Source organism: Mus caroli, chromosome 18 (assembly GCF_900094665.2).
Source record: "Mus caroli chromosome 18, CAROLI_EIJ_v1.1, whole genome shotgun sequence".
In the NCBI taxonomy this organism is placed as follows: domain Eukaryota; kingdom Metazoa; phylum Chordata; class Mammalia; order Rodentia; family Muridae; genus Mus; species Mus caroli.
Genome location: NC_034587.1, coordinates 34,279,001 through 34,292,362, shown reverse-complemented (window position 1 = coordinate 34,292,362; position 13,362 = coordinate 34,279,001). Strand labels below are relative to the sequence as shown.

The window sequence follows — 13,362 nt, the reverse complement described above, 5'->3', positions numbered from 1 at the left end:
GACTTCAATGAAAATGAATACACAACATACCAACACTTATATGATACAATGAAAGCAATGTTAAGGAGAAAGCTCATAGCACACACAATGAAAGTGGTGCTAAGAGGAAAGTTCATAGCATTAAGTACCTTCATAAAGAAATTAGAGAAATCTCATACTAGAAACTTAACAGCATAACAAAAAGCCATAGAATAAAAAGAAGCAAATATACTCAGGAGAAGTAGGTGGCAGTAAATGATAAAATGAATAGCGGAACTAAATAAAATAAAAACAAAGAGAACAATACAAAGAATCCATGAAACAAAGAGTTGGTTCTTTAAGAAAGCCAAAAAGATAGACAAATCTTTATTTAATCTAGTTAAAAAATAGAGAGGAAAATATCCAAATAAATAAAATCAAAAACAAAAGAAAGGGCTATAACAAGAGACATTGGGGAACTCCAAAGAAACATTAGGACATACTTTAAAAACCTATATTCTACAGAAGTAGAAGACCACTTACTAAAGTTAAGTCAAGATCAGATAAGCAATTTAAATGGACTAATAGCCCCCCTAAAATAGAAGCAATCATTAAAAGTCTCCCAACCAAAAACCAAAAACCAAAAACCAAAATCAAAACGAAACTCTGAGACCGACTGTTTTAGTCCAGAATTCTGCCAGACTTTCAAAGAAGAGCTACCGCCAATACTCCTCAAATTATTCTACAAAGTAGAAATAGAAGAAACATTTCCAAATTCATTTTATGAGGCCACAGTCACCCTGACACCCAAATAACATGAATATTCAACAAAGAAAGAGAATTACAAACCAATATTCTTCATGAACATAGGTACAAAAATAATCAATAAAATACTTGCAATCTAAATTCACAAATACATCAAAAAAAACTATCTACCAGGGTCAAGAAATCCAATAAATGCAGAAATGTTTAAGCACATGAAAGTCAATCAATGTAATTCACCATATAAAACAAAGTGTAAGACAAAAACCACATAATCATCTCATTAGATGCTTAAAAAGTCTGACAAAATCTGATACTACTTTATGATAAAAGTCTTAGAGATATTAGGGATAAAAAGGACATAGTTAAATATCATTGTGACATTTTGAAGCAAGCTGATAGCCAACATCAAATTAAATGGAAAGAAATTCAAAGCAATTTCACTAAAATCAGGAGCAAGTCAAGACTGTCCACTCTCTATATATCTATTCAATATCGTACTTAAAGTTCTAGATCGAGCAATAAAACAACTGAAGGAAATCAAAGGGATGCAAATGGAAAGAAAGAAGATTGTACTCATATTTGCAGATGCTATGATAGTATACATAAGCAGCCCCAAAAATCCTACCAGAAAACTCCTAAAACTGATAAACACCTTTAGGAGAATGGCTGGATAAATACTAACAAAAATTCAGTGGCCCTCCTGAGCTGCAAATAATATAAAATATCTTGTTGTAACTCTAACCAAGCAAGTGAAAGACTTCTATAACAAGACCTTCACGTCTTTGAAAAACAAAATTGAAGAAAATATCAGAAAATGGAAAGATCTTCCATGTTCATGGATCAGTAAGATTAACAGTAAAAATATACATCTTATAGCAATCTATAGATTCAATGCAATCCTCATGAAAATTCAAATCAATTCTTTACAGACTTCAAAAGGCAATACTCAGCTTCATGTGGAAAAATCCATAACTGGATCTCAGCATGTAGGAAAATGCAAATGGATCCATATCTATCATCCTGCACAAAACTCAAGTGAAATTAGATCAAAGACCTCAATATAAACCAGATAAACTGAATTTCATAAAACCTACCCAGGTGAGCTAAAAAAAAAAAATCCTATACAATAAAAGAAATTCCAGAGGTATCACTATCGCTGATTTCAATGTCTACTATATTGCTATAGTAATAAAAAGTGCATGGAATTAACATGAAAACAGACAGGTTGATGAATGTAATGGAATCCAAGACACAGATGTAAATCCATGCACCTATTGACATGTAATTTTTTATAAAGAAGCCAGATATACAGAATAGAAAAGTGAAAGCATCTTTTAAAAAATGGTGCTGGTCTAACTAAATCTCAGTATGTAGAAAAATGCATAAAACTCAAGTCAAATTGGATCAAAGACCTCAATATAAACTAGATAAAATGAAATTAATAGAAAAGAAAGTGGGATATAGCCTTGATTGCATTGGCACAGGAAACAACTCCCTGAACAGAACATTAATAGCACAGGCAATAAGATCAACAATCAATAAATGATACCTCATGAATATAAAAAGCAAAGCAAACGACAAAATGGTAGCCTACAAAATGGGAAGAGTTCTTGATCAACTCCACATCGAACAGAGAGCAGATATCCAAAATATACAAAGAATTCAAGAAACCAAACATCAAATAAAGCAAATAATCTAATTTTTAAAATGAAGTACAGAGAACTTTTAACAGAGAGTCAAAAATGACTGAGAAATACTTAAATGTTCAACATCCTTAACTGTTAGGGAAATGTAAATCAAAACTGCTTGAGATTCCATCTTATACCTGTCAGAATGTCTAAAATCAAAAACACAAGCAGCAGCTCATGCTGGTGAGGATGTGGAGCAAGGGGAACAGTTCTCCATTGCAGATGGGAGGGTGAACTTGTACAACCACAAGGAAATCAACATGGTGGTTCCTCAGAAAATAGGGAATCAATCTACCTCAAGACCCAGTTATACTACTTTTAGGCATATACCCAAAGGATGCTTTCTTCATTCTACCACAAGGACACTTGCTCAACTATGTTGATAGCAGCTTTATTTATAATAGCCAGAAACAAGAAACAACCTAAAGAATGAATGAAGAAAATGCAATACCTTTACACAATGGACTATTACTCAGCTGTTAAAAAAAAAAAACAATAACAGCGTGAAATTTGCAATCAAATGTATAGAACTAAAAAAAAAATCATCCTGAGTGAGGTAACCCAGACCCAGAAAGACAAACAAGGTGTGTACTCACTTACTTTAGAGCTAATGGCCACACTCACTTACTTTACATCCATTAGCTGTAAAATAAATAATAATTGTGCTACAATTCGCAGCCTTGGTGAGGCCAAGTAACAAGGAGTACTCCAAAGGGAGGAACGGATAATCTTGAGAAATGTAAATAGAATAGAATTTGGAGGTGGACTTGGGGCAAGTGGGCATGGGAACTGGAGGGATCAGTCAGTAGCAGGGAGGGGAAAAAGTACTGGGAGAGACAACTGGAACTGGGGGACAGTGGGGTGGGCAATGTGGAAACCTACTGCAGTAGAAGCTCCCTGGAATCTATGCGAATGACCCTGAAAAAGACTTCTAGTAATGTGGAATATGCATCCTGAACCAGCCATCTTTTATAGCCAAGCAAGTCTTCCAGCTTGGTCTGGGACACCAACCCAGCAACAAAACCTTCAACCTACAATCTGTCCTGCTGCAAGGTGTGTTGATGGCACAGAACTTGTGGGAGTGGCCAACCAATGGTCCAACTTAAGGGCCATGCTATGAGAAGGCGCTCATACCTGACACTGCCTGGATGACTAAAAACCAAAGGCTGTACTGCCCAGAGATCCAGGATAGAATTAACACGACTTCAAAGTTTGGATAAAATGATTACTAATGATATTCTCCTTTACTCATAGATTAATCCCTAGCCCCATTGTCATCAGAACAACTGATGAGATCAGATCCAGAGACCCATGGCCAAACATTAGGCAGAGCCAGGGGAATCCTACAGAAAAAGAAGGGAAGGATTGTAGGAGCTGGAAGGGTCAAGGACACCATGAGAACATAAAACCAACTAGGCAGGGCTCAGAGAGTATCACAGAGACTGAAGCAACAGGTACAGAGCCTGTATGGGTCTGGGCTAGGTCCTCTACATATGTTATCATTATGTAGCTTTGTCTTCTTGTGGTACTCCTAACAGTGGGAGTGGGGAGGTGTCTCTGACTCTTTCCCCTGTTCTTGGAAACCTTTTCCTTCTACTGGGTTGCCTCATCTAGTATTTGTCCCCAGTCCTATGGTGACTTGTTATGTCATGTTCAGTTGACAACCTGGAAGGCCTGCTATTTTTTTTGAAGGGAAACAGAGGGGGTGGATTTGGAAGAGAGAAGAGGTGGAGTGGGGGTGAAAGGAGTGGAGGGAGTAGACACTGTGGTCAGGATGTAACATATGAAAGAAGAATTCTTAAAAATGGCTGGTCTTCTAGAGGACCTAGGTTCAATTCCCAGCACCTACATGGGTAGAACACAACCACCTCTAACTCCAGTTCCAGGGGATTTGATGCCCTCTTCTGGCTACTTCAGGCATTAAATGCATGTGGACCATAGACACAGTCTGGCAAAAGACATTTTTTTAAAAAGTAATTTTTGGAAAGACAAAGAAGTGCATTTTTAGTAAAAACACAGACACATAGCTTAAATGATAAATTAATGAAGATCTGGTTCAAGTTTCATATATATATATATATATATATATATATATATATATATATATATATAGAGAGAGAGAGAGAGAGAGAGAGAGAGAGAGAGAGAGAGAGATTTACAATAAGCTCAAGTTTATGGTAATATACAGGAAGTAAATGCTTCTCATAGAAAGGTGAACATCAAGGGTCCTAGAGGATAACAAAGGAACGACAAACTCAAAAAGTCTTAAAAACAAACAGGGTTCTGTGGCACAGGTCTTTAATTCTAGCAATCAGGAGGCAGAGTCAGGTGGTCTCTGTGAGTTTCAGGATAGCCTGGTCTACATAGTTATGAGGGGTGAACCTGTCACAATTAAATAAGTAAATAATAAAAAAATAAATACATAAACATACAAACAAATTACACTTGTAACCAAGTGTGGTGTATTGCACCTGAAATCCCAGCAATCCAGAGCACAGACAGAAGAATCAAAAGGTGGAGTCCATGGGGGAAGAAGGGAGGGAAAACTGCAGTCAGGGTATAATATATGAGAGAATAAAGATAAAGAAAAAAATAAGAAAGAAAAAACTAGGGATAAAGTAAGTACCACTTTTTAAAAAGAAAAGAATAACTAGAAAAATAAAAAATAAAATAACGTTGGAGGCCAACTTAAGCTCCATGGCTAGATCCTAACTCAAGAAAAGAAACATTTATTTAGAATTAAGAAGTTATAAGGTCTTTAAAAAATAACCTATGTATGTAGGTATGCATTAAGACTATATCTTAAAATTATTTAGCCTCACTGTAATATTTTTGTAAAATGTTTCCAATCCCAAGCATTGGTTTTATTTAAAATGCTAAATAAGGTTTTTTTTTCCAGTTTGTGACACATTACTACGGTTTCTAATAATATTTCATTAGTGAGTGACCAATCCAATGTCAATATAGAAATTGTTAAAGACTACAAGGATGAGAACATTTTTAACTAGATTGATGAAATTATTGAGAGAAAAGATATCATGAAGGAGCAACTGTTAGACACAATACTTTATATTATGAACTTACCTCTTTCAAATGTTCTACCTGCCTTTCTCTCTGACATGTGTCCTCTGCAGAGCCTAACACAGGAGGGAGACTAGGACTAAAGGCCATGAGGTCGGTCTTAGGTGGACCCTCTCCAGAGCACACCCTCTGTCGCCTCTGCTGCGAGTATGACCAGCTCCCCACCGCGCTGGAGCACACCAGCATGGGCTTCCCCGGAGCACAGGCTCCATCTGTGGGCCTTGCTGAGCAGCGCAGCGCGGTGTAAAGCAGCAGCGTGAGCACCAACAAGCTGGACACTGAGCAAATAGCAATGATCAGGTACACGTTGACAGTCACCAGCGACGCCTCCGAAGACGCTGTGCTCTCCGAAGCAAGGGAAGATATCTTGGGTGCTTGACCATTCTCCACCAGAGACACCAGCACCGTGGCTGTGGCGGTCAGTGCGGGCTCGCCGTGGTCCTTCACTAACACCAACAGACGCTGGCGGGGCGCATCTGCTTCGTCTAGGGAGCGCGTTGTGCTGATCTCGCCCGTGTACAGACCCACGCGGAAGGGACTGCGCATGCCCCCGGCTGCCAACTGCAGCTCATAAGACAACCACGCATTGTAACCAGAGTCCGCATCTACTGCCCGCACCTTCGCCACTACCTGCCCTGAACCCGCTGACCTAGGCACAAGTTCGGTCACTGTCCCGACAGCTCCGACGGCTCTGTGAGGCAATAGAGTGGGAGCATTGTCATTCTCATCCAGCACAAACACCTGCAGAGTCACATTGCTGCCCAGGGCAGGCACACCAGCATCCCGCGCGCTCACCTGGAACTGTAGCAGCTCCAGCTCCTCATGGTCCAGAGGCTGCAGCGCGAACACCTTGCCGCTCTCCGCGTGCACAGACACATAACTCGACAGCAAGCGCTCGCCCACCCTCCGCTCCACCAGTGAGTAGGACACCAGCGCATTCTCCTGCGCATCCGCATCCATCGCTGACACCGTGAAGATGTGCGCACCAGGCGGGTTGTTCTCCTTCACGAACACTGTGTACTCAGGCTGCCCGAATGTAGGAGCATTGTCGTTCACATCAGCCACCTCCACGGACACGCTGGCCGTAGACCACAGCGAGGGTGAGCCCCTGTCTCGGGCTGTCACCACTACCTTATAGTCAGCGGTGGTCTCGCGGTCCAGGGCGCTGTCCAACACTAACGAATAGTAATTCTTAAAAGTGGACACCAGCTTGAAGGGGAGATGAGGCGTCAAAGAGCAAGTCACCTGCCCGTTGTCACCAGAGTCTCGGTCAGACACGCTGACGAGAGCTATGACAGTGCTTGGCTGAGCATCTTCTCTGACTGGGAGTGACAGGGAAGTAATCGTGACCTCTGGTGCATTATCATTTACATCTAGTAATTCCACCAGAAGGGTACAATGGCCTGTCATTGGAATATTGCCTTTGTCTACTGCCTCCACGGGTATCTCATATAGTTTAATTTCTTCGAAATCCAGTAGCCCCTTTGTCCTAACTTCTCCACTGTTGGGATCTATATTAAATGTATGCACCACCGCAGGGGATACAGGCCGTCTGAAGGAGTAGATTATGTCTCCATTTATACCCTCGTCAGGATCTGTGGCGTTTAAGTTAATCACCAACGTTCCATTAAGTGCATCCTCTAACACTTTGACTTTGTAAACGAACCGATCAAACTCTGGAGCATTGTCATTCACATCAAGGATGGTGATCAGCAGCTGAACTGTGCCAGTCAGTTCCGGTTTGCCTCCGTCACTAGCTGTTAGTAATAAACTATACTCCTGAATTTCTTCTCTGTCTAATGATTTCTTTAACACAAGGGATAACGAAGAAGTTCGCTCACGATTGTTTTGCGTGTCCAAAGCGAAATAATCACTGGGATCCAATCGGTAGGTCAAGGCGGAATTGACTCCGATATCTGCATCGGATGCGCCATCTAGTGGAAATCTAGTTTCTGGAGGTCTCGACTCCGCAATCACGATGTTTTTGTTGGTTTCAGGGAACACAGGTGGATTGTCATTAATGTCCCTCACCTCCACCTCCACGTGGAAAACTTGCAGCGGCCTGTCCACGATCACCTCCAGGTGGATGCTACACTCCGCGCTCCGCCCGCACAGCTCCTCCCGGTCGATCCGAGAATTCACAAACAAAATGCCATTCTGCAGATTTACCTCCAGAAGGTCTCCGCGGTCCTTGGACGCTACCCTGAACAAGCGGGGCACCAGCTCCGTCAGCTCCAGCCCCAGGTCCTGCGCGATGCGGCCCACGAAGGTGCCGTGTTTGGCCTCCTCTGGGATGGAGTAGTGGAGCTGGCCGCTCCCTGCCTCCCAGGTTGTGAGGAGCAGGAGCGAGAGCAGGAGGCACCGGGATCCTGGGCCGGTTTGCCAGAATAATAGCATGGTACACACGCAGAAAGATACGGTGGTAGCTACAGTAGACAAAAAAACCTTACCTGAAACTGCCTCTCAAACGCTGTTTGGAAGATGTCCTGGTACTAGAGAATTCACAGAGAGTTCTCTGAAGGAAGTGACTTTCTTTGAAAAGAAAAAAAGTTCGCAGTGAAGAGCGACATCATGAGGCATGAATGTGTAAGTGTAGTGATCGCTAGTCTTCATATTTTCCATTGATATAAGCCTTTATTCCCTTGCATTTTCTGAATTTTCCATTGCAAGTATGTATGTGTGAACTAAATATTTGTTATCCAGGAACAGTAAATTATTTATTTTCAGCATCAGGTGTTACTAACAGTATCTTGCACTGTGTGTGTGTGTGTGTGTATGTATGTCTGTGTGTGTGTGTGTATGTATGTATGTGTGTGTGTGTGTGTGTGTGTGTGTGTGTGTGTGTGTGTGTGTGTAAAATTTTTAATTAGAGAACATTATACATTTGGCTTCGTTGTGGTAGGTCTCTAGTTCTCATAGCCATGCAGGTTTTGTTAGCAATGTTCTTGCCCTGTAATATTTTCAAGACCTTCTCCCATTAACTACCACTAACTCCACTAACTCCAAATGGAAACATAGTGATCACATAAAACAAATGAAGTGAAAGGTGGGCAGTTATATACTAGATTTCAAATAATACACACTGTTCATAAGTTCCAAGACTGGATAAAACATTTATATCTTAAAGGATGTGTCTACCTGTAATATGTTTGTGTGGGTACACAACAATCTATATAAAACAATGATTTTATGTTTTCAGTTCAACTTATAGAAAACATACTAAGAAATAACATCCTGTTATTTAGTCTCATTTAAGCTACTACCAGTGGTTTAAACTTGCTTTTATCCCTACTAATCTCAATTTCATAATCAATAGGAAAACATTTGGTACTGTTTAAGTTAACTCTGATTTTTTCCAAGTCTGAGATAGATGCTAATACATCATTCGCAAAAGAATATTACTGTTATCTGTTATTATAGCTACAGTCAAAAAGTTTCAGGCCAAATAGTATAATAAAAGATATATTTTATATATTATAAATGTAGTGGCTTGAGATACGGAATTAAGAGCAATCGCTGCCCTTCTAGAGGTCCTAAGTTCAATTCTTGGCAGCCAAGTATTTATTTACAACCATCTATGATGGGGTCTTATGCCCTCTTCTGGTGTGTAGGCACAGATACACTTAAAAAGCACTTATACACATAAAATACATGAACAAATAAATCTTAAAGTAAATGTAAGTTATATATGACCCCAATATTATAAATTGTATATCCAATCTCTACATTGCCTAGTCTGTGAACAACTCTATACACAATGACCATTGGGTTCTCACCTCTATTCCCTTCTGAACTCCATGTGGAATATTGTATTCTCTCGCCCATACAATCTTTTGCTGTTCCTCTGTTTCTACTGCATGCATTACCCTTATGATGGCAATAGCCCTTTGATTCTTCCTGATGTTTCCTGTCTACCAGAATATACACATATTGCACCATCTATCCCTGGACATAAGTCAACCATTTGCAGTATACACTTCAAGACACCCTAGAATCACTCATCTGTTTATCATCTCAAACATTCTCTTCCATTTCCAATACAGTTAACTATTTATTCATCCTTTTGATCTTCAGTATAAAGTTGTTTATTATCCACAGTGACTTTCATTCCCCTTTACCCAGATTGGACATTCAAATGGATGTATCCTCCTTACCTATAGGCATTTTTCATATTTTTTTCCTTTGCTCAATTTCTCAATGTTATTCCCATCATGTGACTTCATGGTTTTCCCATTAAGATACATCACCAAACATGAAATGGAGGGCTTTTTTCTTATAACAACACTTATTTCTTTTACCTACTCTTTTTTCAAGTTTATTGTTTTATGAGTATATTTTGTCTTCATGAATGCACATGTGCATGTCTTGTATCTATGGAGGCCAGAAAAGAGTGTTGAGTTCTCTAGAACTAGAGTTATTAATGGCTGCCAGAACCATGGATTCTCTAGAAGAGTAGCAAGCCCTTAACTACTTTGCCATCTCTCCACAGTTTAGGCTGACCCTATACTCTGGAAAAAATATATGTTTCCCTCCATTTAACCTTATTAACTCCATCTTCATTTCAGTGCTGCCTGTCTTATCCTAATGTCTCCTTTGCTTGCTTCTTTTCTCCACACAACTAAGATGCTCAAACACCTTTCATTTCCAGATAAAAAATTATTCATCTTCTTTTCTAACATTTACTTGATCTTCACACTCTGACTTTCAACCTTGGTTAGCTTGTAGAAAATGGCTGTAGTCCTGCGTGTGCATCCTTGACATGAGCAACGCCATGTCTAACAGGTCTCACAGCTAAGGGAGTTTGAAGTGGAAATTTCTGGTTTCTTTGGAGATCCAGTTGTGTTGTGGGATGTTTTCCTGGAAACTGTCATATGAGAGCATGTTTTTGCTGAAGTAGACATGTGGGAGGACATTTTGCTATTTCTTTGGAAGCAGCATGGAAGAGGGGCATGGGATGTTTTGCTAGAATAGATGTTTGAGGGAACACGTGATGTTTGGAAGGAGTATAAACATAACTCAACAGACAGTGGACAAAGCTGTGTGGCATTGGTTCGCCTTGCCACAGTTTGCTGGGCATCATTTATCGTGACTATGTTGAAAGAAAGGCATCAAAGAATTTCTGGTGGTGTTCTGGCAGCTACTTGCCACTTTGACAGACTCAGGCCATTTGGCAGAGCCTGGAAGTTTCTTCTGGATCAAACTGCCTTTGTTGATTCATGAATGGTGTTTGCAAGTGGGTCAAGCTGCTGCTGCTGATTCATGTGAACTGAACTGATGATAGCCTGACAACACAGAATGGATTCACACCAAATAACTATTTCTCCACAGGTCCACATCCTCCTTTCCCTATTAACCTTTCCTTTGCACTGCCTCTGGTGTATGGTCGTCTAGAAGGGAGGTTAAAGCATTTAAGTACACTTATTAAAGTAGGATTTGAAAAATAAAAGCCTAAAGGAGTGGCATGCCCTATTCCATGCCCAAGACTAGGATGTTTCCTGGAGCAGGATGATTGTGTAGGGCTTGACCTTTACTAAGAGGAAAGCCATGCACAAGGTTCTACCCACAGTTTCCTAGCCTCACAAGACTGCATATTTACTACCACCCCATAATATTCTTTACTAAGATTAGCTAGCTACTCCTTTTTTTTCCCCAGTATATAATAAAAGTGATTGGGTGGCAAGGGGAGGCTGCTATGACTCCATCTTGCATACATCTCACCTGATCCCAGCTTGGCTTCTACTTTCCAGCAGCTAGCTTTCCAGGACCCAGCCTCCACAGCAGAGACATTACCTATTTTCTATCTTTCTAAGCCTACCATAGAAGACTGAATAGTGGCACCTCAAAAGATGTACCCACATCTTAAGACTCATGAATATAACTTTATACACTAAACCAATGTAACTAAATTAAGAATAATTTATTCTGCATAAACCAAGTCAGCCTTAAATGTCATTACATATGTCCTTATCAAACAAAAGCACAGGTGAGAAGACATGAAGAAGAGAAGGCAATGTGACTATAAAGACAGAAATTGAAAGTGATGTTGGCAACGAATGCCAACAGCCATCAGAAACCAACAGAAGCAAAGTATTTTTTTTTCTCTCTGCTCATCTTATTTCATCTCATCTCATCTTATTTCTAAGATGTTTTACTCTTGTATGGGAAATATTCCCTTGATTCTTACAAGTGTTTCACGTCTTCATTTTGGACTTCTGGCCTCAAAAAGTGTGAGACAAACTAATATCTCATCTTAATCTGTGATCATTTCTTACAGCAGCCTCAGAAATTAATATGCATGCCTACCTAAATAATTTTCTTCAATATTGCCTTTCATTTATTCAGCCTGTCTCTTGGTGACTTTTGTCCTTTCATGGACTTATATTTTGGGGAAGGAATTATACCTCAATGTGTGTATAACCCCCTCTGAGTTCTAGATCCATGTTTCAAATCATGATACTATTCAAAAGTAACAGGTTCATAATTGTCCCTTCCATTCCCTACCTGCTCAAACACACACAAGTCATTTACCCTCTAGTACACCAAACTTTAAAAAAAAATAAAATAAAATAAATGCCACTATGTTTTTGTTGTGGAAGTCTTTCTTTCATGAGCACTCCAACTCCTATAACAGGAAATATCACTAGTGGCAGAAGCCAGTATAGCTCCTGAAAGGCTTTGGTCACGGGTCTAGTCTGCATTCTCATTTTATAACCTAAACTCAATTCTTTTCTATTACAGCTTTTAAAGCTCCATAACCTAAACTCACAAAGTGGGGCAAACAAGAAAATGAGATCTCACAGAAACATACATGGCCGGCAGCAGATTGTTAAGGACAATGATACATTGCTTCAGCTATTTCTTCAGGACATTCTGTTCCAAGTAGCAGCAAATCAAGCCATGCTTGGCAAATATGCAGTACAAGCAGTGTTTTAAGTAAATCACTAAATAAATCAATAAACCTGCATGTAATAATTGGTCTATCCTACCTTATTCTACTTCGTTTTGTCTTTCTCTTACCATTTATATATTTTTGAGACAGTGTCGCTCTATGTAGCCCTGTCTGTCCTGGAGCTCAATATGTAGACCAGGCTGAACTTGACCTCACAGAGGCCCTCTTGCCTCCACCTCCATAATTCTAGAGTTAAAGGTGTGTGTCTACACTTTATCAATCATATTGAGTCAATCATCTGAATGCTTCTCTTTGCTAGTCCCTCTAACCAGTTTCCCTCAATTCTTTTCTATTACAGCTTTTAAAGCTCCATTGTTCCACAGGGTGTGGTTGCACAAGCATTTAGTTCCAACACTTAGCTCCAGGACAGCCAGGGCTTGACATAGAAACCCTGTCTTGGGGGAAGGGGAGAATCTCCATTTGCTTGACACCTAAGTATTTATGTAAGATCATCTGTGTACTTCCCTGCTTTCATAGTCTTCCCACTACTGATCTTTCAAGTTCACATTCTGCAAAGAGCACTCTTTTATTCATACTTGTCTTCCACCCGTGAAACCTTACTGTTTATCCTTTGAAATGTTATCTGTCCTTTAAGATACTCCTGAAGAAGATGTTGCCCAAACTCCAGTTTGCTAAATGGCGCAGACGGCCCAGACAATACATTTCGATATCACACAATAATCAAATATTAATGATTAAACATGTAATATATTCCTGGTCCTAAAACGAAGGTTTCTGAAAGAGTAGGTAAAATCTAGGAAAATTTAAAGCCTTTAACATCAGGTTGGAGGATAGGAAGTTTTGCTCTCTGGCCAAAAACAAGTTCTGTATATTTTTGCGGAAGGAAATTTTAAAATGTAGGTTGTACTGCAGAGAATTCAGCAAATACGGGCAGAAGATCAATATACAACAATGAGGTTG

At 39.9% G+C, this 13,362-nt stretch overlaps 2 protein-coding genes across 10 annotated transcripts in view; both read right to left on the bottom strand.

Annotated features, from left to right (window-relative positions):
* The window catches only part of LOC110285079 (protocadherin alpha-4), a 225,915-nt gene that overhangs the window by 143,768 nt on the left and 68,785 nt on the right, over window positions 1-13,362 (bottom strand). The gene's annotated exons all lie outside the window — the stretch shown is intronic.
* On the bottom strand, window positions 4,631-7,931 carry LOC115029883 (protocadherin alpha-13-like). The gene is made up of 2 exons (XM_029472164.1): window positions 5,496-7,931; window positions 4,631-4,639 (listed from the first exon to the last, which is right to left on the bottom strand). The coding sequence occupies exons 1-2, from the start codon at window positions 7,887-7,889 to the stop codon at window positions 4,631-4,633; spliced, it is 2,403 nt and encodes an 800-aa protein (XP_029328024.1). The 5' UTR covers window positions 7,890-7,931.

Coding starts and splice junctions, on each gene's coding strand:
- LOC115029883 (XM_029472164.1), bottom strand. CDS start 7,889: ATGCTATTATTCTGGCAAACCGGCCCAGGATCCCGGTGCCTCCTGCTC.